Here is a 23563-nt window from a genome sequence, read left to right as displayed (position 1 = left end):
AAAGTAATAATCTGTTGTTTATTTTTTGCTATTGAGTTTTAGTAGCATATTATCATTAAAATAGGTAGTTTTTAATTTATGACAGAATGAGCTTTCTGCTAGTTGTCAATCTAGTTCCCATGGTACATGATGTGCTGTCCATGGCCAGTAATGACCTTCACTCCTGAGGTTCTCACCTATCATTTTGTATAAGGTAGAGGCTTTCTTGGGTATTCTAGTTGCGGTGTGTCCTCTATTGCTGTGGGTGCCACTGTGTGGAAATATAATAATAGGCATTCCCTGCTTTCCCCAGTGTTAGGTTTTGGAGACTATTAAAGTAAATTGTCCCAAGACAAAAGTCCTGATAGTACAGACAGTGTGTCCTCACAGTACATCTGTTTTGCCGTTGGCTTTTGATATATCAGGAGAACTCATTAAACAAGCAATGGTGAGATGTGTGGATCCTTTTTGGGCAACATTGAATGACAAAAATGGCAAAATGCCACAAAAATATACATACCCACACACAAAATTGGAGCTGCCTGACATCGCCAAAGAGGAATTTAAAAAAATATTTAAATAGAAACAATTTTGAGACATACCTAACAGTTGGCTAGATGATACTACTGGTAATTTTTACCTTTTTACCACGTCTATAAAAACCTTAAGCCTGCCATTCCTTACAAGTTATTTTTGAAGATAAAACGTAAAACACAGTCTGTAGTTAATTTTGATTTAATGAGAGCTTGAATTTTGATGATATGGTGTGTTCTGTAATCTGGCATCAGGTGAGTTTTCCTGTTGTTGACTTTGTTTAGGAATAGCAAAATTAGGCTTTTGGGTTATTAGTAAATAAAGATGGTTAATGTTCTCTTCCTAAGCTAAATTATATTTATGAGAAGATAAATCAGTTGAATTTCTTCTTCACTTTTATTTTAATATACCTGGCTTTGGGATTTTCTCGGTGTTTAAAAATCAAGCTTAAGGTGTTTATTTGGAGGTTTTTTCGTGATATTTTTGGACTTCTAATACCCTGAACTCTTTTTTGTAGCTCTCGGTGAAAGGTTACAATGACAAGCAGCCGATTTTGCTAAAGAAGATTATTGAGAAAATGGCTACCTTTGAGATTGATGAAAAAAGATTTGAAATTATCAAAGAGGCAGTAAGTTTTCTGAACTCATTTTTGTAATCTTGTTGTTGTTCATAAACATAAGGTGGTAATTTTGCCTTATTGTGAACATTCTTTTTTTTTTTTTTTTTTTTTAAAGATTTTATTTATTTATTTGACAGAGAGAGAGATAGTGAGAGCAGGAACACAAGCAGGGGGAGTGGGAGAGGGAGAAGCAGACTTCCTGCCGAGCAGGGAGCCCGATGTGGGACTCGATCCCAGGACCCTGGGATCATGACCTGAGCTGAAGGCAGACGCTTAACGACTGAGCCACCCAGGCGCCCTATTGTGAACATTCTTGAGAGGAGGAGAAGCACTACTACCCTTATGGCAGGCCTCTCACCCTGTCTTTGCTAAGTCCTATGCTCTCCTCAGAAAGTGACCCTGGGTGACTTGGGGACACCTGACCCTCAAGAGCTGGGCAGGTTGCAGCACTGACTTTCAGAGAGAAGCCTGAGGTAGACCTAGTAGCTGTGAGGGACCCCTTGAAAGTTTCATCCACCCTCCACTTCAGAAGGACACATGATTCTGTGACTGAGGTCTGCCTGCTGTGAGAACCTTGTCACAATAGGGCAGACTGTTTAGGCTTGATGTATCTTCCACTTAAACTCAACTCACAGTTGGCCTGATAATGGAAATATGGGGTGGATAGCAGTTTTAAAAGCCAAACTGTGACCTTAATTGTACACCAGAAGAAAAATTACCATTTTCAAATGTAGTTTTCAGATGAAGATCCAGTATTTTGTATATGTAAATGGACAGCTGCTTGCTTATAGAGACTTTGGGAATAGCCTTATGGTACAGAATCAAAGGATACCATGAGATGCAGGCCCTGAAAACTGGGGATGACTTTCTGAGGAGTGAAAGATGTCCCATAGTGAGGACACTTAGAATACATGTCAGGCGCTGGGGATAAAGCAGCAGCCCAGACAAAGAAAAAGCACGCCCTTTAAGAATCAGAGAATATTAGAGTAAGCCCCATTCTAAATTACCTCACTTCAAAAAGGAGAAAGAAACAGATATTCCTGCATCCCAGTAACACAGGATTTATGCAGAATGAAGTTTGATTATAGTTGATCTTTTTTAAATGATTTTAAAAGGACTTATTAATGAACCTGTTTCTCTCTTTACTAGTATATGCGATCTCTTAACAATTTCCGAGCTGAGCAGCCTCACCAGCACGCCATGTACTACCTCCGCCTGCTGATGACTGAAGTGGCCTGGACTAAAGATGAATTAAAAGAAGCCCTGGATGGTAAGGCTCGTTTTCTACTTATAACACTCTTCATTTTTTTCTAAAATCATTATGATTTATCCTGGTATCTAGTGTTTATGCTTTCTAGTAACTTGTAGTTTTATTAAAGCCAGCTGTGCATTGGGGCACCTGGGTGGCTCAGTCGTTAGGCGTCTGCCTTCGGCTCAGGTCATGATCCCAGGGTCCTGGAATCGAGTCCCACATCGGGCTCCCTGCTCGGCGGGAGGCCTGCTTCTCCCTCTCCCACTCCCCCTGCTTGTGTTCCCTCTCTCGCTGTCTCTCTCTGTCAAATAAATAAATAAAATCTTAAAAAAAAAAACAGCTGTGCATACTTTTTTTTTTTTTTTTCAAATATAAAAGCAGTGGTGGCCTTTGGAATGGCTTTGGTATTCAGGCAGTGTAGCCACATTTGCTGCTTTCAACCTGGACCCATAGCAGGTAGTTATTGCTGTTCATAGATTTCTGTGGCTGACTAAAGGTTTTGACCAAAACACTTACCTTGTTAATATTGAAGTTTTCAGAAGAGGATAAAAGGGCTGAGCTTCAAAGTCTTATCATATAGGAAGCATGCTCAGGCATCTTTGGATTTGTTCAGTTAAAAACTGGAAAATGTGTAAAGCTTAAAGAGTCATTCTTTGTTGCTTTTTTTCTAATCAGAAGTTTTGCTTGAAAGTCCTAAATTCCTTGAGGGCAGTGATTATGCCTTCTTTTTATTCTCTTTATTTGTTATCCAGTGTAAAGTATGTCCTCAGTATGCATCTAATGAATGCCTACTGAATGGAATGAAATTACTTCAGGATTGTTTTATTAGAAAGAATGTAGACTGATAGTACCCTTTATTGTTTTATCTGTCTCCCTTGTCAGCATTACTTTACCAACTAATCTTTTCCCCCACATGCTCAGCAGTAAAAGAATACTGTTGAATTTTTAATGACATTTTATGACAAGTCCTTATGCTTACTATGTAAGTATAATACTTTTGATGTCCTCAGTGACAGATCGAGCAGAGTATTGACATTTTATTGGTTGCCTCAGACATTGGGTAGGCATATAGATTATAAATTCATTAGCTAGAACTAATGCATTTTTCTTTTAAAGATTTTATTTATTTATTTGACAGAGAGAGACACAGCAAGAGAGGGAACACAAGCAGGGGGAGTGGGAAAGGGAGAAGCAGGCTTCCCGCTGAGCAGGGAGCCCGATGCGGGGCTCAATCCCAGGACCTGGGATCATGACCTGAACTGAAGGCAGACGCTTAACAACTGAGCCACCCAAGCGCCCCAGAACTAATGCATCTTTAATCCAGACAGTTAATAGACTTTGCAAAATGTTTGAGTCACGTCTAGTTAACAGCAAGAATTTTACCTTTTTTTTTAAATCACATAATTGGTTTAAAAACTATTTTAAAACTTGAACCTGTACTCAGCATAATCAAAAAGCAAAAGTTTTGCATTTTTTCCCCCCTTTGTTAGATTCTGGGTCAGATGGTATATAAATTTTAAGCAAAATAAGCTCTATAAAGTATATCAAAGGCATATGAAATTTAAAATGTGTTTTTTATAGAGAAAGTGCTTTTTTGGTTGACATTCTCTGCTCAAATAAATAATCCTTCTACTGCGGTGTATGTATATACACATAGAATAATCCAGTAATGTCGACGTGGCTTAATGTGGCAACACTTAATGTGAGAGGCTGGCTCCCTCGTGGCTGCCAGTCAGTCGGCTGTCCAGGTGCCAGGGTAGCAGGAACCTCAGAGTCCAGTTTGGTTCAACAGCATTTACTGACCGCCTGCTGTGCACCAAGCCCTAGACTTCAGTTGCTTGAGATAAACAGTGATCCATTATAGATGGGGTGTCTTGGATCAAGGAGTTCCAGTCTAGTGGCCACACCTGAATGTAAACAGATCGTTTCAGTAAGGCGAAGAGAGTAGGTGTTGTGGTAGAGATCTGCAGAGAGAGCTCACGGGGTCTGGAGAGCAAGCATGCACTTCAAGATTAGTCAGACCAGGGGTCAAGTGCCAGCTCTGCAACTTAACTTACTAGCTTGATGCCTTTGGAAAGAAACTTAAATTTCCTTCACTTTGGTTCTCTCACCTTTAAAATTGTGATAGTAGTGCATACTTTGAGGTTTATAAGATAACACGTATAAAGTGACAGACCCAGAGTAAGTAAGTAAGGTTAATTCCCTTCCCATGTCTCTCTTTGAATTTTAGTTACTGTTTTTAGCATCCATGGCAGCAGTTACTAGTATGATGTCCTAATGGAGAAGGAACAACTCTTTCTTATTGAAGAGTCAAATCAATTCATAGAAAAGGAATGAGGGGAACAGAAAAATCACTATTATGGTGCCATAATACTAATTGATACAGTGCACCATTGGATGCTAAAATTAATGAGTAAGGGAAAACAGGATATTTGTATAGTCTCAAAATATATTTTCCCCCAAATAAATATTTATTAATCACAATCGGGAAAGTCAGCATTGATGGGCAGATGGCTTTACCTAATTGCTTGTAGAACATACATGAGTTACTCTGTTATAACTGAAAGATAAAAACAGTGCACTTACAGTAAAGACATCTGGCAGACAGCACCGTAACCAAGTGGTCAGTGTTAACATCACCAGGACGACAGCATATCAACATCCTGTTCCCCTGATGTGATGCATTGATAAGGGCACATTACCTCTGTGGTATTCTTCCTAGTAGTTGAGTAGTTAAGTTCAGTTTAGTCATGGGAAAACACTGGACAGACTCACAGGGCATTCCATAAAGTAACTGAACAGTACTCTTCAAAAATTTTAGGGTCATAAAAGACAAGGAAAGATGGAAACGGTCATAGATTAGAGGAAACCTACAGCACTAAAGGACACATAACTAAATACAAGGTGGAATCATGGGTTAAATCGTGGAACAGAAAAGGAATATTAGGAAAAACTAAAATCAAATAAAAACCGTGTTAGTGACTAGTATTGTAGCAGTGTTAATTTCTTAGTTTTGACCGTTGTGCTATGGAAAGATACTAATCTTCAGGGAAACTGGGTAAAGGATATATGGAACTCTGTACTGTTTTTGTAATTCTTCTGTAAATCTTCAATTAGCTCAGGGTGGTTTCCTTTGAAAACTCATAGGTAGAGCTCACTATTTTTTACACCTTCATAGATGTCACCCTTCCTCGCCTTAAGGCCTTCATACCTCAGCTCCTGTCACGGCTGCACATCGAAGCCCTTCTCCATGGAAACATAACAAAGCAGGTGCGTGGTTGGGGTTTTAGCAGACTTTTATGGATCAGTGTAAGAGATTTTCTTTACCCTGACCTAAGACTATGCACCACCACAGTGTGATTGTAAGCACATTAGTGTTGACTTCTCTGCTCTATGGAGGAAGATAGGACAGCGTATGAGGGAGTAGAATGATGGTGGCTAACTGTGGACCTACTTTCATGGCTGCCTCCTCTGCTCTTGCCTGCCTTGTGCAATCACAGGAGGAAATGGAAATAATTATCCCTTCCCTGTGTAGGACAGCAGGACTGTGTAGTGGATAAGAGCACATGGTGTGGAATCAGCCTGCATTTAAATCCTGACTCTGCCACATACTAGATACTTATTCTTCCGAAATGTGTTAACCTCTCAGTACTCAGTTTTTTTCATCTGTAAATTAGAGTGTAAAGATTAAATTAAATGATACATGCCACATGTTTAGCATATGGAAGGCTTTCTGGAATTCCCATTCTGGAATTCTGGCAGCCTCTCTCAAGCCCCCACATTCTCGGGATGCCTGGGTGGCTTAGTCAGTTAAGTGTCTGCCTTTGGCTCAGGTCATGATCCCAGGGTCCTGGGATCGAATCCCGCATCGGGCTCCTTGCTCAGCGGGGAGCCTGCTTGTCCCTCTGCCTGCCACTCTCCCTGCTTGTGCTCGCTCGCTCTGTCTCTTTCTCTGACAAATAAATAAAATCTTAAAAAAAAAAAAGACCCCACAGTTTCCCTACTACTCTGCTACCCTGCCTCCAAAACATTATGCCCAGGGTCAGATGCTAATAAGTGGCAGGGACAGGATTTTTTTACTAAGGTCAGATTTATTTATTAAAGATTTTATTTATTAATTTGAGAGATAGAGAGTGCACGTGAGTGGAGGTGGGGGGCGCAGGGAGAGAGAGAGAATCTCAAGCAGACTCCCCGCTGAGCACAGAGCCAAATGCGGGGCTCGATCTCACAACCCTGAGATCATAACCTGAGCTGAAACCAAGAGTCGGATGCTCAACCGACTGAGCCATCTAGGCACCCCAGTTTTATGTTTTTTAAAAGCCTTATGCTCACTCATTTCCTTTGCTTTGCTATAACCCCAAGTGTCTGTTGTCAGGGTCATTCACTTGGGACCAACTTTCCGTCACCAGTACCCCTCCAGCTTCGGCGGTACCTTTTCCCGCAGCATTGAGATCATTGTCGATGCTGGTCTGGGTCTCTGTTTTTCTTCACCTCTACCATATTGACTGTATTGCCAGTTGACAAATTCAATGTTTATCCATTTGAATAGGATCAAATATATTTAAGGCTTAAAAATCCACTTTTATGATAAACTAGTGTATTTCACAAGCATGTTGTTTTCATATTGCATGGGCCACCACCCAGTATACTATTTTTATTTTCACAGACAAGATAACATTTGTAGTTTTGTAATGTGCTATGCCCTTTTCCCACAGGCTGCACTAGGAATTATGCAGATGGTTGAAGACACCCTCATTGAACATGCTCATACAAAACCTCTCCTTCCAAGTCAGCTAGTTCGGTATAGAGAAGTTCAGCTCCCTGACAGTAAGTTGGAATGTCTTATTAACTTTGGTAACAGACTACTTTGACATAATGTTGTGGGTGATTACAGGTGGGTTGAAGTCACTTAGATGATAACGTATAGTTTTATGGTAAAGATCTACTGGGATCCTCTACTATTTATAGAAGTATGGTTAAGGAGAAGTAATTCTGCCAGAAAATTCTCTGTAGGAAGGCCAAAGAGATGAAATTGGAGGTAGGCAATTATTTTGAAGAGAATGACATTGGGATTGACTGGTAGTTGAATGTAGAAGAGTTAGGAAGTAAAAAAGGTACAAAGCTAAAGAAATGTTGACTGTGAAGCATGAAATAAAATCTGTTTATGAAAAATGGACACTAGAATCATCATACTGAATTGGAAGCCCATAGGAGTCTTTGGCAGAAATAGTTTTAGGAAACTCACAGGTGCAGACAACACCATGTATTCATTACATGCATATTTCATAAGGAATTAGCATAAAAGAATGGGTAATAATTAATGTACTGGGGTTTGCAGTGTTGGATTACTTTTGTATTAACAATGGTTTCTTTTCATAGAAAAACTCATTAAGCATTATTTTCAGTTATTGTTCAAAATTATATAATAGGTAGTAAATTAGACCGAGGATGAGAAGCATTGTTTTTTTTTGTTCTCTTTGTTGTTGTTTTTAGCTAAATGTGATTGTTGGCTGTTCCCCATGCATGTGTGGTCTGTGCTCTGAGCCGGCCCCTCTACACACACACACACACAGACACACACACACAAACACACACTGTTACACTCACACTATTTCATCTGCCTGGAATTGTGCTCCCTTTCCTTCTCTCTTCCTTATAGACATCTGTACCCTATTCTTCCTTCCAGGCCCCATCTTACAAACCACCCATTCCACTAAACTTTTCCCAAAACTCCCAGCTGGAAGTAGTCTTCCTCTTCAGACCTCCCAGCACAGGTTTTCTGAAGTTTTCCTTGTTGAAGCTACTGAGTACTTCTCTTGCATTGGGATTGAGGTGCATGTCCATCTCTATTGTTGGACTATACAATTCTTAAGGTCGGGGGCTGTGTCTGGATCCTTTGAGAAGCTGCTAAAGCTACTCCAACACGGTGTTACCTCAGGATATTGTTGAACACTCAGAGATACCTTGAACACAGCTCTACTCTTCTGCATCATCACAGACCTGGTAACGGTTCGTGTCAAACCTGTGCTGGTCTGTTCTCTCTCACCGCCACGAGGCAGACAAGAAGAATCAAGATCTGCCACTCGGAAACCATAGCACTTGGGCGTCGGGCAAAGGGAGGCCAGTCCAGAAACAGATGTTCAAATTGAAATCAGTCTTTCACACCTCTTTTTATCACACCTCCTGCTTTCTCTTTCCTCTTCTACGGCTTTATCTCTTTTGCTTTCCAGGTGCACTCGCCAGTTGTTTCATGCTCAGAAATAGCTCAGTTCACATCCCATTCTCCAAATGCTAGGTGTTAGGAAATCATTCTAATTTAGCCAGTTGACCAGGTGTGACTGTCTTACACAGTCCTTCAGTTAACTCTCCAGAAGACAATATTTATAATTTAAAAAGAAAATTTTCAGGCATTGTGAAGGAGGAGACAGTTTGGGATATATGTGAAAAGGCTAGAAATTGGGAGTAGTGACTTGTGAGGAGAGGAGACTTTGTGCCGTCAGTATACGATCAGAAAGTGTGACTGTGGGTCAAACTTGGATCTGGTCAGAAAAATGAAATCGGTGAAATACGACTTCAGCTTGTGTGCCTCCCTTCACTGTTGATGTCTGAATCACCATCTGTAAGTGAGCAAACATCATTACTACTCTGAGAAGTTTTCTTTGGGAGTCTTATACTGAGTACTAAACACTATATATGCTCACTGACGGCTCATGAAGTAAAGTTATTAAATCCTAAAGCATGATCATCTCTTCGTAACTCTGGTGAGGTATTTGACAACACGTCTGAGTTTTAGTCTTCACTCTTCTCCACCATTCCAGTGTGGTGTCCTTAGACACGTCCCCCCACTTCTCAGGGTCCTAGTTTCCTCTCTCTACAGGGAGCTATCAGGCTAAGTTATCTCCAAGCATTGTACACATTTGTGTGAATTTGTGAAATGATCTTTAGTGTGGGTGTTGATATTGAGAATAAAATACTAAATTGAAATGCAGTAATAATAATAATAAATAATAAAGGCACAACTAGTAATTTTAAAAGAATTGTTTTTGTATGTTTATTAAAACATAAGTGGTATTTCCGTTGAGGTTCTTATCTGTATTAGCTACTTCTAATCTAGTACATACACTAACTTGTACATTGTATTAACTGTGGATCTTACTTAATTAATAATTAATACTTAGCCATAAAATGGGTCTTTTGTAAGTTCTTTGTCCCTTAAATTCGATGAATGTTTATTGAGGGGCCTGCCAAGTTCAAATCGCTATATTTACCTAAGGATTCCCTTAGGTAAGTTAGTTGAGTTTCACATTCTTAATAAATTAATTGCAGTTTGGAGTTGCCGAAAAACACCAACCAAATAGAACAACTTTAAAAAGCCAGACAAAACATTGGCTTTATTAAACCCTAAATAAGTTTTTGAACCTGTTCTCTTTTTGAAACTTCCTAGGAGGATGGTTTGTGTATCAGCAGAGGAATGAAGTTCACAATAACTGTGGCATCGAGATCTACTACCAGACAGACATGCAGAGCACCTCAGAGAATATGTTTCTAGAGCTCTTCTGTCAAATCATCTCGGAACCTTGCTTCAACACCCTGCGCACCAAGGAGCAGCTAGGTGAGAGGGAAGCGGAGACTAGTACGATACCGTAGGCTTTGAGCAACCGTTGTCCTCAGAAAACATTCTCCACGTGTACGGTCCCCTTGCATGGTGCTGCAGCCTTGCTGTATTGAGAAAGGCTTGTGAAAACTTTGTTTATGGGGAATCTGCTTCTAAAAAATAAGCAACTAACATCTTATGGACATTAAAGCAGTTCTTAAGGAGAAGACCTTGTGTTTAGGGTACATACATGTCAATAAAGGACATTTTGGGTAGGGAGAGAGGATGCTAATGGCAGATTATTTATTATGGAAAGCAAGCCATGTAGAGAAGCTTAGATTCATGAAACTTTGGGTTCCCTGAGGGCAGGTATTATCTCTTATCCATCTTTTTATCCCAAGCCTGGGGCATATAGAAGGTACTCATTAAGTGTTTGTTGAGAAAATATTTCAGGCAGAGTTTTAGGCACTATTAAAAATCCTGGAGATCCTGGCAGGTTTAATCAATGAGAAAAGAACGAAGCCCCAGTAATGACTGGGAAGAACCAATGAAAGAGGATTTGAGTGAGTCTTTCCGAGTATTTTCATTTTTTAAACAACCACCACACTAGATGCTGGTCAAGGAAAATGGATAAGCTATGGATGGCCCTTCCCTTCAAGGAGCTCACTGTCAATCAGCAGCGAACAGAAGTGAAGTCCGTGCCCTCTCTGAGCTGACATTATGGCAAGGGAGACAGACCATGAACAAACTATAAAGGAAGAGTTACCGTGCAGTGTGGTAAATGTTGCCAAGAGTGTTCAGTCGGAAGGTCATGCTGAAGACAGTGACTTCCTCAAAGTGGGACCCGGAGACACCACAGCCATCAGAGGTGTGGTTCGGGGCCGAGCAGCTGCGTCACACAAGCCACAAGCCCAGTTTTAGAAGGACGTGGCAGAGTGGTCGTGCGTGAACTCACAAGATGACAATGCAAGTGTGACCTTCTGTGACTTGGTCTCTTGAAATTTTTAGTCCGAATAGAGTTGGTCCAGGAATGGATTCACATAAGGAACTTGGATGTGAAAGGAAACAGAGATGGAATCATGGTTAGGGGAGGAAAATGAGTTTAGTCTATCCTAGGGATGGGAATGGCTTTAACATAGATTGAGGATGATTAGCTAGCACACAGTGAGGAGTTGTGGGATGTGAGACTGAATAATGAGGAGGGTTTCTTCTTTTCTTTTTTTTAGGAAGAAAGAATTCTCTCCCAACTTTCTAACTGTTCTTCAGAGAGCTCTTTTGCTCTATCCTTAGGAACTTAGGATATCCTAGTTGTTTATATTTCTTCAGAGGTGGAAAAAATAAAGCCTGAAAGATTTTACTGCTCTGATAGAAGTTTTGAAGGATTAAAAGTGACCCAAGCTCAAATGCCAGGGTCCTGACTGGCTGGTGTTTGTGTTTCAGGCTACATTGTCTTCAGTGGGCCACGTCGAGCCAACGGCATTCAGGGCTTACGATTCATCATCCAGTCAGAAAAGCCGCCTCACTACCTAGAGAGCAGAGTGGAAGCTTTCCTAATCACCATGGAGAAGTCCATAGAGGACATGACAGAAGAGGCTTTTCAGAAACACATTCAAGCATTAGCAATTCGTCGACTAGACAAACCAAAGAAACTATCCGCAGAGTGTGCTAAATATTGGGGGGAAATCATCTCTCAGCAATACAATTTTGACAGAGGTAAGGCAAAATTAGGGCCCTGACATTTATGGCATATAAGTATAACATTTGAGGACATGGAAGCCGTTCTACAAAGTGGTACTCGTCTTGTAGGTGATGTTCCAGTGCTAATTTGGTGGGGGTGTGGAGCATAGCGCTTCTAAAGAACCATTTTTAAAAATTTTTTTATCATTATGTTAATCACCATATATTACATCATTAGTTTTTGATATAGTGTTCCATGATTCATTGTGCATAACACCCAGTGCTCCATGCAGAACGTGCCCTCTTTAATACCCATCACAAGGCCAACCCATCCTCCCACTCCCCTCCCCTCTAGAACCCTCAGTTTGTTTTTCAGAGTCCATTGTCTCGCATGGTTCGTAAAGAACCATTTTTTTAATGTAATAACAGTTTTTATTAGAAACTTTATCTTTTTTTCTTCTCTAAAACTAGAGCTGGATCTACCTGTATCTCATAATAATGCAGTAATAATAAATCTAATTTCACTTTGTTGTGTTCAGTTAGTGTGCCCTGAGGCGCTGAGCACAGATACGTAGTTATCTATTTCCCATAATACTAAAAAAAGAAAAAGGAAAATGTGCAGATTGAACTCTCCTGAGATAAGTGCTGCCCTGGGGCACAGGGGTTTGAACATTTGCCTGCAGGGATCTCCAAAAGTGTGTCAGCGTCTTTACATTTGGCACCGCCGTGCTCCCTGAAGTCTCCCACTCATCGGCTTCCTTCTTCTACAGCAGAGATTAACAGTGTGGGGCGCTAAGCTGCCCTGGAAGTCAGGGGTTGGGTTGTGTTCTCATTCTGACACCAGCAAGCTGACGATCTTGGCCAAGACACCTTTTTTTGGGCCTCCGTTTCCTTACCTGTCATTGTTTTAGCCATTGGTAATGGTACCTCCCATTTCTTGAGCCTTTGCCATGGGGGTAGCATCGTGTTACCGTCATTCATCCTTTCCCTTTGTTCTCACGACAGCCCTTTAAGTAGTTATTATCCCCAATTTCCAGATGAGGAAACTGAGGCTCAGAAAAGTTGATGTGACCAGCCTACAGATCCAGTAGCTCCTAAGTAGAGAGCCAGGATATCTTCTTACTCTTCATTGATATTTATCCCCTCACTACTTGCAGGAGCAGGTGATCGCTTAAAAATAGGGATACCTAAGAGCACTGGAGTGAAGCATATTGTCATTTAATGTAGTATTCTGGGCTACTTAAGATGGAAATATTAGTAAATTATTGTTTGAATGCTTTTTCAGACAATACAGAAGTTGCATATTTAAAGACACTTACCAAGGAAGATATCATCAAATTCTACAAGGTAAGTTGAACTTACATGTTTAGATTTTGACTCATAAGCAACTGTTATTTGTGCCGTGTTGTATGTTACTGCTTTGAACCTACTGCCCTGCTTAGAGCTGCAGCTTCGGTCAGCTCACCTTCTCTGACGCTCTTTTACCCATGAAGCAGCGGCAGGAGCACGTGTGGCTTCTGAATGAAGACCCAGGGGCTAGAGCTTCTGAGCTTCAGTTTCCTTATTTACAAAATAGAGATTAATAGGAGTGTTAACTGAAATGAGGTGTGCGAAGTGATTGGCACTTAGCATTTAATAAATGGTCTCTGTTGGGCCCCTGGGTGGCTCAGTTGTTAAGCATCTGCCTTTGGCTCAGGTTATGATCCCAGGGTCCTGGGATCTAGCCCCACGTCGGGCTCCCTGCTCTGCGGGAAGCCTGCTTCTCCCTCTCCCACTCCCCTGCTTGTGTTCCCTCTCTCGCTGTCTCTCTCTCTCTGTCAAATAAATAAATAAAATCTTTTAAAAAAATAAAAAATAAATGGTCTCTGTTGCTGTTAGCTCTTCAGTAGTAATTCTCAGCCTGAGTTTTTTAAGTGTTTTAATCAGAATGCTTTAAATCAATGTTTTCCTCGTTGATATTATAAAATAAGTTTTAGTTGTGTTTATTGCTTCAGACTATTTGCTTTGTGAAGTTAGGTTTCTGTTCCCAGTGGCTTATAAGAAAGGGTGATCATGTTCAGCTCTTTTTGGTTTCTAAAGCATTCATTTAAGGCATTAATAGTTGTGGGTGTTTAAAAAGAGTGATGTCCTAATATAACTTACTCTACTGTTTCCACAAGCAATGAAGATTTTTCTCTTTCCCGCCACAAATTCTATTATTCATTTGAAATTACAAGTAGTAGCTAATTACTGAATTTGTAAGAGTAGCAGTTATAAGACTCTTTCTTGTCTTAAAAAATGAGAGTTTAATTACCAAGCTTAAGCTAAGTCTAGAACATCGTTTCCCTAGCTGTGTTCCATGGTACACTAGTGTTCCGCAAGATATTAGTAGGGGCCCCTACAAAAAAGGGTTTCATGACCATGTAAGTTTGGGAAAGACTATACTCTTTATTCTTGTTTTTGGAGAATCACAGAGTGTGTTAGCATTTTAAAAGTTCTAAGAAACCCCACAATAAAGATTTCTTTAGCCCAGCATTTAATTTTGACTAACAAAACTTTTTTTTTTTTAAGATTTTATTTATTTAATAAATAAATAGAGAGAGAGAGAGTGTGAGCCGGGGAAGGGGCAGAGGGAGAGAGAAAATCCCAAGCTGGCTGAGCACAGGGCTCAACGTGGGCTCGATCTCACAACTCTGAGATCATGACCTAAGCCGAAACCCAAGAGTCAGACTCTTCACCGACTGAGCCACCCAGGCGCCCCTGACTAACGAAACTTCCTAAATTGATTCATCATGCATCCTTTTTTCTTTTTTTTTTTTTCCCTCCCCACAAAATACCTATAAGTATCTCCTGGGACTCCAGTGTTCCTTAGAATACAGTTTGCAAGAAAATGCAATTTGTTTATTGGTTGGTTTGTGTTTAAAAAGATGGAGATTAGGGCACCTGGGTGGCTCAGTCGGTTAAGCGTCTGCCTTCTGCTCAGGTCATGATCCCAGGGTCCTGGGATGGCGTCCCCACATTGTCAGGCTCCCTGCTCCATGGGGAGTCTGCTCCTCCCTCTGCCCCTCACCCTGCTCTTGGGCTCGCACTCTCTCTCTCATATAAATAAATAAATAAATAAAATCTTAGAGAGAAGGAAGGAAGGAAGATAGAAAGATAGATGGAGATTGTCTAGCGTTGGTCGGGAAATTGAGACTAGTCTGAAACTGAAGAGGGTGTTAACGCTCTACTGATAAAGGTTGATAAGAGGGCAGTGAAGGTTTGGGTGAAAAGGGATGGTGACTAGATCTTTGGAAGCAAACTTTTTACTCAGTAGGTGAGACAGTCTTAGGTGAGGTACTGTGTGTTACTGGAGGCAAACCTGGGCCAAGCTCCTAAAAGAGGCTGGAGGGGTCAGGGCAGGCCTGTGGGCGTGAGAGGGAGCCACAGGAGGGAGCCACGGGAGGGAGCCATGGGTGCGTTTGCTGTGCACCGGCAGCAGGGTTTGCACTGCAACTGCACAGGACTTGTCATAACTGCTCCGTAAACAGTGAGTGAGCTGCTGTGGCTTTGTCCACGACCTCTCCCTCCGAGGCTGTAATCAGGGAAAGCTTCATCACAACTTGTTTTTCCCTTTGGAAAAAACAGATAATGGTCCAGCATTAAGGAAAAGGTCAAGAGACACTTTCCCACAGGATCTACCAACTCACCAGTCCTGGTGTTCATGGTAGGACCTAGGGCAGTCCTTCAAAGCAGCCTGGTGGAGTGGAGAGAACCAGCTTGCTTCTCTCATACCATCACTGTGAGCTACGTGAAGCAAGTCATCATACCGCCCTGTGTCTCAGAGTCTGTGTCTCTAAAATCAGACCATCGTGACACTTAGCCTACAGAGGATCAAGTGTGCTAATGCAGGAGAGGGCCTGATGCAAGGTGGGACTCGAGAAATGTTAGTTTCCTTTCTCTTTTGGTAGATGAGGAACCATGGTAGTGCCCTGGTGCAGAATCTAAGAAGGTTCTTAGAGGAGCAGGTTGTGCTCGTCCCTTGACTAAGCTCAGGCCATTGCCTCTGGAGTCATTAAGATCACTAGATACACATTTGCAACGATGTGGATGGAACTGGAGGGTGTTATGCTGAGCGAAATAAGTCAATCAGAGAAAGACATGTAACATATGACCTCACTGATATGAGGAATTCTTAATCTCAGGAAACAAACTGAGGGTTGCTGGAGTGGTGGGGGGTGGGAGGGATGGGGTGACTGGGTGATGGACACTGGGGAGGGTATGTGCTATGGTGAGTGCTGAATTGTGCAAGACTGTTGAATCACAGATCTGTACCTCTGAAACAATGCAATATATGTTAAGAAAAAAAAAAAAGAAGATAGCAGGAGAGGAGGAATGAAGGGGGGGAAATCGGAGGGGGAGACGAACCATGAGAGACGATGGACTCTGAAAAACAAACTGAGGGTTCTAGAGGGGAGGGGGGTGGGAGGATGGGTTAGCCTGGTGATGGGTATTAAAGAGGGCACGTTCTGCATGGAGCCCTGGGTGTTATGCACAAACAATGAATCATGGAACACTACATCAAAAACTAATGATGTAATGTATGGTGATTAACATAACAATAAATATTTGAAAAAAAGATCACTAGATATAGCCCTGCGTCACACCCCGATGAGTACTAGGCTATGTTTTCAATTCCAGCCCAGGTACTTATTAACTACAGGAGTTTGAGTATATCACTTAATCTCTGTGGACTCCATTTTCTCATTTGTAAAATGGGGTTAATAATAATTCTTGCCTACTGTACCTAATCTGTAGAGTTTAAAGGAAATACTCATTTTTTTTTTTTTTTAAGATTTTACTTATTTGACAGAGAGAGATAGCGAGAGCAGGAACACAAGCAGGGGGAGTGGGAGAGGGAGAAGCAGGCTTCCTGCCGAACAGGGAGCCATCAATCCCAAGACCCTGGGATCATGACCTGAGCCAAAGGCAGATGCTTAACAACTGAGCCACCCAGGCGCCCCTAAAGAAAATACTCTTAAGTGGGGGGAAACATCTTTTCTGTTTCTGGCTGTGTGAGAGCTGATTCTTGATATTCATAAAAGAGTACTTCATTTTAAGTTCCTTAGTGGGGCAGAAGTGTCACCTGCTATTCTTTCTCCCTAGGAAATGTTGGCAGTAGATGCCCCAAGGAGACATAAGGTATCCGTCCATGTTCTTGCCAGGGAAATGGATTCTTGTAAGTATTGAATGTTGACTTTTTTTAAAGTATATTTTTAGGTACATGATGGTTGTCCCTTGCCATTGGCACATCCCTTAATAGAGCATCAGAGAGTAAAGAGGTAGAGAAGGGGACTAACTGGAGGCAGGGTCTGCCCTATCAAAGCAAAAATAAGGGGCAAAGGGAAATGAGGCAGTGAAGGAGAGAGCCAGCAGTAGGTGGCCAAGCTGGTCACAGCTTTTCAAGAAAACACAGGATATCTTTGAAGAAACTGTGTGGGACCACTGCATGCAGTTTATCTGCTCAGTCCTTCCCATCTTCTGTCTCTGAATGGCCAAGGTTTACCCCACAACCATTAGCTCCCCTGGCCTTCTGAGTTGTTTTACTGGATCCTTCCTGGTGGTCAGAGCCTCAGGGTCCGGTGAGGCCAGATATGGGCACCAAAGTTGCTGTGGGCAAGGCTTTATAGCCACAGTAACATCATGAACCATCACTGGGGACAGTCTGGGTAGGAAGTAGGACAAGCAGTCAAGGTCTTAGGGAGCAGGAAGCCTGAGAGGACATGGGACTGGTACAGTTTCTTAATGAGCCAAGTCCGGTTTCAATTTTTTTTTCAGGTTGCCCTTGTATGCCAGTATTTATTAAGTAAGCAGTAAACCTTTCATTTTCTTCTAGGTCCTGTGGTTGGAGAGTTCCCATGTCAAAATGATATAAATTTGTCACAAGCACCAGCCTTGCCACAAGTAAGAAATGCAAATGTCATGTTAGATTACATGGTTAGAGGACTTCCTACTTAGAAGGAGCTTTTTCATCAGGACACCTAAGACGAGAGGTTTCCAGTCACCAGGCGTTTGAGCCTCTACATTCCCCTTAAAGGCCGGGTCGCCATTCTGACAGCTTCCAGGGGTCATGCCTTTGTCATCTGCAGACAGACTGGGCCTCTGAACTTGTTTGCCTTTGCTTCTAGTTTGAACAGTTATGTTGCTCTCCAGAGAGTTATCTCCAGCCACGTCGGTACCTAGCCCCTTCCATGGTGCCATCATATTTTAATCATCTGGAAAGGTTGGCATTTACTGGTAGGAGGAGGAAACTGGCAGTGTGACCAGGCCCTTGCTGAGTAGGTACACCAGCCCCTGCATCCTGCTGGAGACTTGAGTGCCAGCTCTTGTGTCCTAACCTTGTGTGCCCAGAGGAAAGCCAAGCGTCTTCTTTCTGGCCCTGGGTCCCAATGGGGACGCTCACCGTAGGTTTGCATAGACCCTCCAGCCCTACTGATCGAGGAAGATCAGATCATAGTATGTGGGGTAGAAACTAGTGTGTATGGAAAAAAAAAAAAAAAAATTGATGTCCTAGTAAGTCTGCTTTTTTAGACTATAAACACTAAGAGAACTTTTTTTCTTTGCAGCCTGAAGTGATTCAGAACATGACTGAGTTCAAGCGTGGTTTGCCACTGTTTCCCCTTGTGAAACCACATATTAACTTCATGGCTGCAAAACTCTGAAGATTCCTCAAGGGTGGGAAAGTGCAGAAGGATGCATCCCTGAGCCTTCCAGGGGCTAGGAAAACAACCTCGGCCACTTTAATAGTTTCTGGTTCACTATTTGAGAGACAAACAGAAAAAAAAAAAAAGGAGTTTGTCAAATGTCATTATGTAGAAATATTAAAAATCCAAAGTAATTAAATTACAAAATCTTATAGATGTAGAATATTTTTTAAATACATGCCTCTTAAATATTTTAAAATTTTTCTTTCCATTACTAAGAGAAATTTCCCTTCTATAACAGTACTTAAAATGATGAATGATATTCCTATAGAATCTTCCCTTCCCTATTCTGTAAAATAGTCACTTGTCAGAAGACAATATGTTAGGTTTTTTTTTTTTTCCCTAAAAGCCTCCTAGGTTGACAGAAAAGGCTTTAAAACCTTTAGAAAGGTGTAATACCTTTTTAAAAACTGATCCTCAAATTTGCTTTCTACTTGGTGGTTTCATGTAAATCAATGGAGAACATTAACTTTGGGCAAATAATGAACAAAGCTAAAATAATTTTCTTTTATTAGTGAAATTGCTGATTACATAAGGCATGGTTTTAATCTTTTTATAAAATTTGAACATGTTTTTTATTCAAACTAGTAAAATGCTGGAAAACCCTAGAACACCCTGCTTATTTACAACGTTAGAAATACAGACTTACCTTACATCAATTTTGTCCCAAACTGAATTTCTCAGGATTACTGTGATTTGTTTCTTTCTGATTGAATTAATTTGACATTCTTGTTCATAGTTGGTTTGCAGTGTTCCATCAGTTTTACCTTTTCCCATCAAAAACATTTATTGTATTTATTTAATGAGTACAAATAGGGTCGACTTCAGATCCCTCTGAGTGTGTGACATGCTTTTCCAGCATCAGCTGTTATAAACACTTGTAACTTTTTACTGCCATGATATTGCAGTCGGTGTATGAACCGAAATATTTGCCCCATTATGAATTTAAAAGACAACAAGTACAAAGCCACCTTTTTGAAGGTATAAAAAAATAAAGCCTTGATTCTTAAATAGTGTGATCTCCAGAAGACTCTAAAATCCCTTTTTGCTACCAGTCTAATATTGCCTTAAGTGTTAAGTTATTTTTTGAATATATAAATATAAACATACAAACAGAGATGAAGACTGGAGTGGACTTTTAAAAACTATTTTTTTCATGAGATACTATTTTAGATGAAATTGTTACTGTAGATTTAACAGCTGTTTTGAAATATTTACTGTTGTTCAACCTTGCTTCAAGAGAAATTGTGAATATCCTTCCACACCCAGGCACTAGTAACAGTATGCGGCCCCATTGTCCACTAACTCAGGCAAAGAACAGGATGGCATTCTCCGATGACATCTTACCTCTATGGGAGTGATTGGCCAGGACTTCTTTCTGTAGAGTCATGTCTTTTCACACCTTAGGTTTTCACATTTGCCATTTCCCGGATAATCTACATTTGGGGCAATAATGATAGAATCACACCTGTGGAGGCTGCTTTCGAAAGCGGGGCTCCATTTCCACTGTCAGATAAACGTGGTGCTGTACCCGTCTTTTTACCCCTACCTGCAGGAGCTTCCTTGTGGGAAGCCTGTCTTTGTCCATCAGAAGGTGCGTGAGCCATCACTTCCTTCTGGTTTTATGCATTTGTAGACTATGCAGCTTTTCATCAAACTGCAAATATATACAAGAGGGATCTAAAATTAGCCCTGAGTGTTTAAATCCACCATGTAAGAGTAAATAATCCACCTACCTTTTCTGTGGAGAATTATGTGCTATGGAGTAATTTTTAGCTCTTTTAAAAAAAAAAATGGGTGAAATTTAACAGTGTCATTTTTATGAGAAAGTCACATGAAGAAATCTGAAAGGAATCTCATGTAGTCTTCCAGGAACCTGGATTGTTGTGCAAGGTGTTCCAGCATCGTCCGGTTGCCACATCGGATCTCGAGCTGCTGTTGGATCACTCAGGCATACTAATGGATTCATTGAAGTGGGTCCAAGCTGCAGTCCATGAGCAATAACAGACTATCCCGGATACTGCTGTTTACTCAGTGCTTAGTAAATGAGATCTGTGGGAAACAAACTAAGTTATTACTTACGACTTTTTAAAAAAGTCTTCTTTCTGCCTGGTTGATGTGGGAGAGCACGTGACACAGCCGGTATGGTGGAGTGCTAGGGTAATCCTGTTTACAATAAATTGCCTGGATTTAACCTCTGGCGTTTGCATTTGTATTATTTTTACAGATTTAGTGGCCAGCCTACCTCTCAACATCCCGATTTGACAATATTTCTTGCTTTCATTATTCCTAATGCAGAAAGCAGTGAACTGGTTTTTTGGAAAAAAAAAAAAAATTTTTTTTTTTTTTTTAGTGTATCTGGGTGACAGTGATTTAGTCAAATAAATGGTCCGATTGCACACTCATAAGAGTAGATCGCTGTTGTCAAAGGAATCTTGGTGTGAGAGGCTGAGCTCCTTGCTGTGTGTATTGTCACTGACCCCAAACCCAGAAAGATTTGTCCTTGGCATTCCAGGGAGAAAAAAAAGAGGGTAGAGAAAAACAAAAATATTTCCTCTACAGCTAGTTTTGCATCTTCTTGCCACATGTCCAGCAGCGGGTTAGGCAGATATTTTGTCCAATTACTGGCCTCTGACGCCCTGCCAAGATCATCTTTCTACTAATGTGGTTGCCAGCTGGCTTACATGGGCATTTCAAGAGGAAATGTGCTCATTCCTCACTTTGCAGCCTAGACAATGGTGCATCCCACACAGTCAGCACTGTGCTCGGGGATGATGCAGCAGCCCTCTCCAGAGGCCCAGGGCAGCCCCAGGTTTAGGGCGTGGGGCAGTGTTCCCCTCGCACGGTGCATGGGGGTATCGTGTGAGCTCCTTACCGTATTCTCTAATACAGCTTCACAGAATGTTTAGGTCTATGGTGAAAACAAAGGATTCTCACATACTCACCTCCCCTTTGTAGGGGTGGTTCCTACCCTCCTAATCTTTCCCTGGCAGGGCCTTTGACCAGTGGGCTCTGGATCCCAGGTATTCCGTGCTGCCTGTCAAATGAAGTCGATTGTCCTTGTCAACCTGAACACTGTCCGCCCCGAGGTTTCTTGTGTCAGCGCCCGTTGGTGCCCTGAAATGCTGTTCTCACCCAAGGCCAGCTTTTCAAAGATATTATGGCATTTTGGACCACTCATGCCCTAAAAGAACATTAACCTCACAAAGTACTTCATAGATTGCAGACCGCCCTCACAGACTTCTTCCACAAAAATCTTTTGATACGGAAGGACAGTGATTACAAATTATCTTCATCATTGCCAGTTTTTCAGGGGTGGGAATAGGCTCAGAAAGGCTAAACCTTTGGCCCAGGACCGTGCAGGAAGCACAGATTGAAATCTCCACTCTGATCTTTAAACTCGAGACCTCATCGTTCCATGTGGATTTCCTATAATAAGAGCTACCAAGTCCATGAATGTACTCGTGGAACAAAGTAGAAAAGCATTTGCTTTTGCATTTGTATGAAACTTCACCATTTTCATATGTACCATCTTAGTCTCCCAACCTTTGCCTGTCTTGGAGGGAGTGAGACCAGATCTCACAGTGGAGGCATCTGTCCAGTCCGTGGTGGTTTCTGCTCTGCTGGGCTGTCTAGTGGCCAGTTAGAACTTCCCTGTGCTCGGGTTAATCCAGACCATGCCTCCTGGCCTACTAAACCCTTAAGTAAATGCAGGCTCTCCTTTCTGGTGCTGCTGGAGTGATGAGAGTCTCTGGGATCCTTTAAGAAACTGAGGAAAGGAGTGCGAGGAAGAGTCCAGTTCACCTGTGACACCAGCACTCAGAGACAACCACATTTAGATCACGGGGTTGTTTTGCAGTTTTTTTCCTATGCAAATAGGATGGGGTCATATATTCAGTGTTGCAGCCTTTTCCTTCAATCGTCTATACTGAAATTTTTCCACGTAGATACTCTTGAGGAAAAAATGTGATTTTGTTTTTGTTGTTGGGTGTTTGGTGTCATGTACTGTCGTTTGTTTATCAGATCCTCTTTTAGGATGTTTAGGTTGTTTTCAAACTTTGATGCGTGATAAAGCTCCTTGTGCTGAATACGTGTGTGATTTTCTGGTTATTTCTTTAAATTGCTGGGTTATAGAATATGAATATATCACTTAACCTTTTTCAAAAATTTTACATCTATAGAAAAATTGTGAAAGTAGTATAATAAATTTCCATATGTCTTCACTGGTTTTATGTCTGCTACATATTGCTCTCTTCCTCTTTTAAGTCGGTCGCAGACATCATGACTCCTCACCCCTACATTCGTCACCAAGGCTCTCCTAATAACAGTCTACGGCCATCCCACCCTGAGCGTGCCCGATCTTGTCTGATCTCGGAAGGCTCTCCTAATAACAAAGGCAATGTGCGGTAAGGAGTTTGACCTCACCCAAAGGAAGGACCAGCCTTTGTCCCCTTTGTCTTTGTTTAGATACGATATACTGGTAAATTTGACAAATGAGATAGATAACTTTATTGAAAGACACAAATTACCAAAACAGACATGAAAAGAAATAGAGTTTGAATATTCCTGTACCTGTTTAAGAAATTGAATTACTGTTCTTCCCACAAAGAAAATTCTAGGCCCAGATGTCTTCACTGGTAAAATTCTATCATACATTTAAGTATGAAATTATACCATCTTATGTAATATTTTAGAAAACAGGAGGGAACTCTATTAACAAAATATTAGCAATTTGAATCCAGCAATGTATAAAACTTGATGACAAAGTGGGGTTTTCTCAGGAATGCAAGGTTGGTATAATATTTGAAAATCAATTAGTATTATTTACCATAATAACAAAATTGAGAAACCACGTGATCACTTTACAAAGTTCACTAAAAGCATTTTACAAGGTTCATAAAAGCTCAGCAAATGAATAGAAGGGAACTTTTTCAACATAATAAAGGGAATTTATAAAATACCTAGTGGTAACATATTTAAGGATATACTGTTGAACACCTCCCCCCAAGATCTGCACTGAAATGAGGATGTATGCCTTTACCACTATTCAGACTTGTATTTGAGGTCCTAGTCGGTGCAGTAGATTAGAAAGGGTGAAGTACAACTGTCTATTCACAAATGACATGAGCACATACAAAAAAAAATCCTAAGAACTAAAAAAAAAAAAAAATGCTACTACTAATAAT

At 41.1% G+C, this 23563-nt stretch overlaps 1 protein-coding gene across 2 annotated transcripts in view; it reads left to right on the top strand.

Moving 5' to 3' along the window:
- The window catches only part of IDE (insulin degrading enzyme), a 115478-nt gene extending 92981 nt beyond the window's left edge, over positions 1 to 22497 (top strand). For both annotated transcript variants that reach the window (XM_032432345.1, XM_032432344.1), the window contains exons 16-25: positions 1031 to 1141; positions 2282 to 2402; positions 5563 to 5654; positions 7100 to 7211; positions 9829 to 9996; positions 11419 to 11691; positions 12941 to 13002; positions 16780 to 16852; positions 17510 to 17577; positions 18240 to 22497. In XM_032432345.1, coding sequence (XP_032288236.1) covers positions 1031 to 1141; positions 2282 to 2402; positions 5563 to 5654; positions 7100 to 7211; positions 9829 to 9996; positions 11419 to 11691; positions 12941 to 13002; positions 16780 to 16852; positions 17510 to 17577; positions 18240 to 18335 — 1176 coding nt within the window. In that variant the 3' untranslated portion in view covers positions 18336 to 22497. The remainder of the gene's footprint in view (positions 1 to 1030; positions 1142 to 2281; positions 2403 to 5562; positions 5655 to 7099; positions 7212 to 9828; positions 9997 to 11418; positions 11692 to 12940; positions 13003 to 16779; positions 16853 to 17509; positions 17578 to 18239) is intronic.
- The last annotated feature ends 1066 nt before the right edge of the window (positions 22498 to 23563 follow it).

The sequence above is a fragment of the Phoca vitulina genome, unplaced genomic scaffold (assembly GCF_004348235.1).
Source record: "Phoca vitulina isolate PV1807 unplaced genomic scaffold, GSC_HSeal_1.0 scaffold48, whole genome shotgun sequence".
NCBI lineage: Eukaryota > Metazoa > Chordata > Mammalia > Carnivora > Phocidae > Phoca > Phoca vitulina.
The sequence above is the reverse complement of the archived record's forward strand: the minus strand, read 5'-3'. Positions and strand labels throughout refer to the sequence as shown.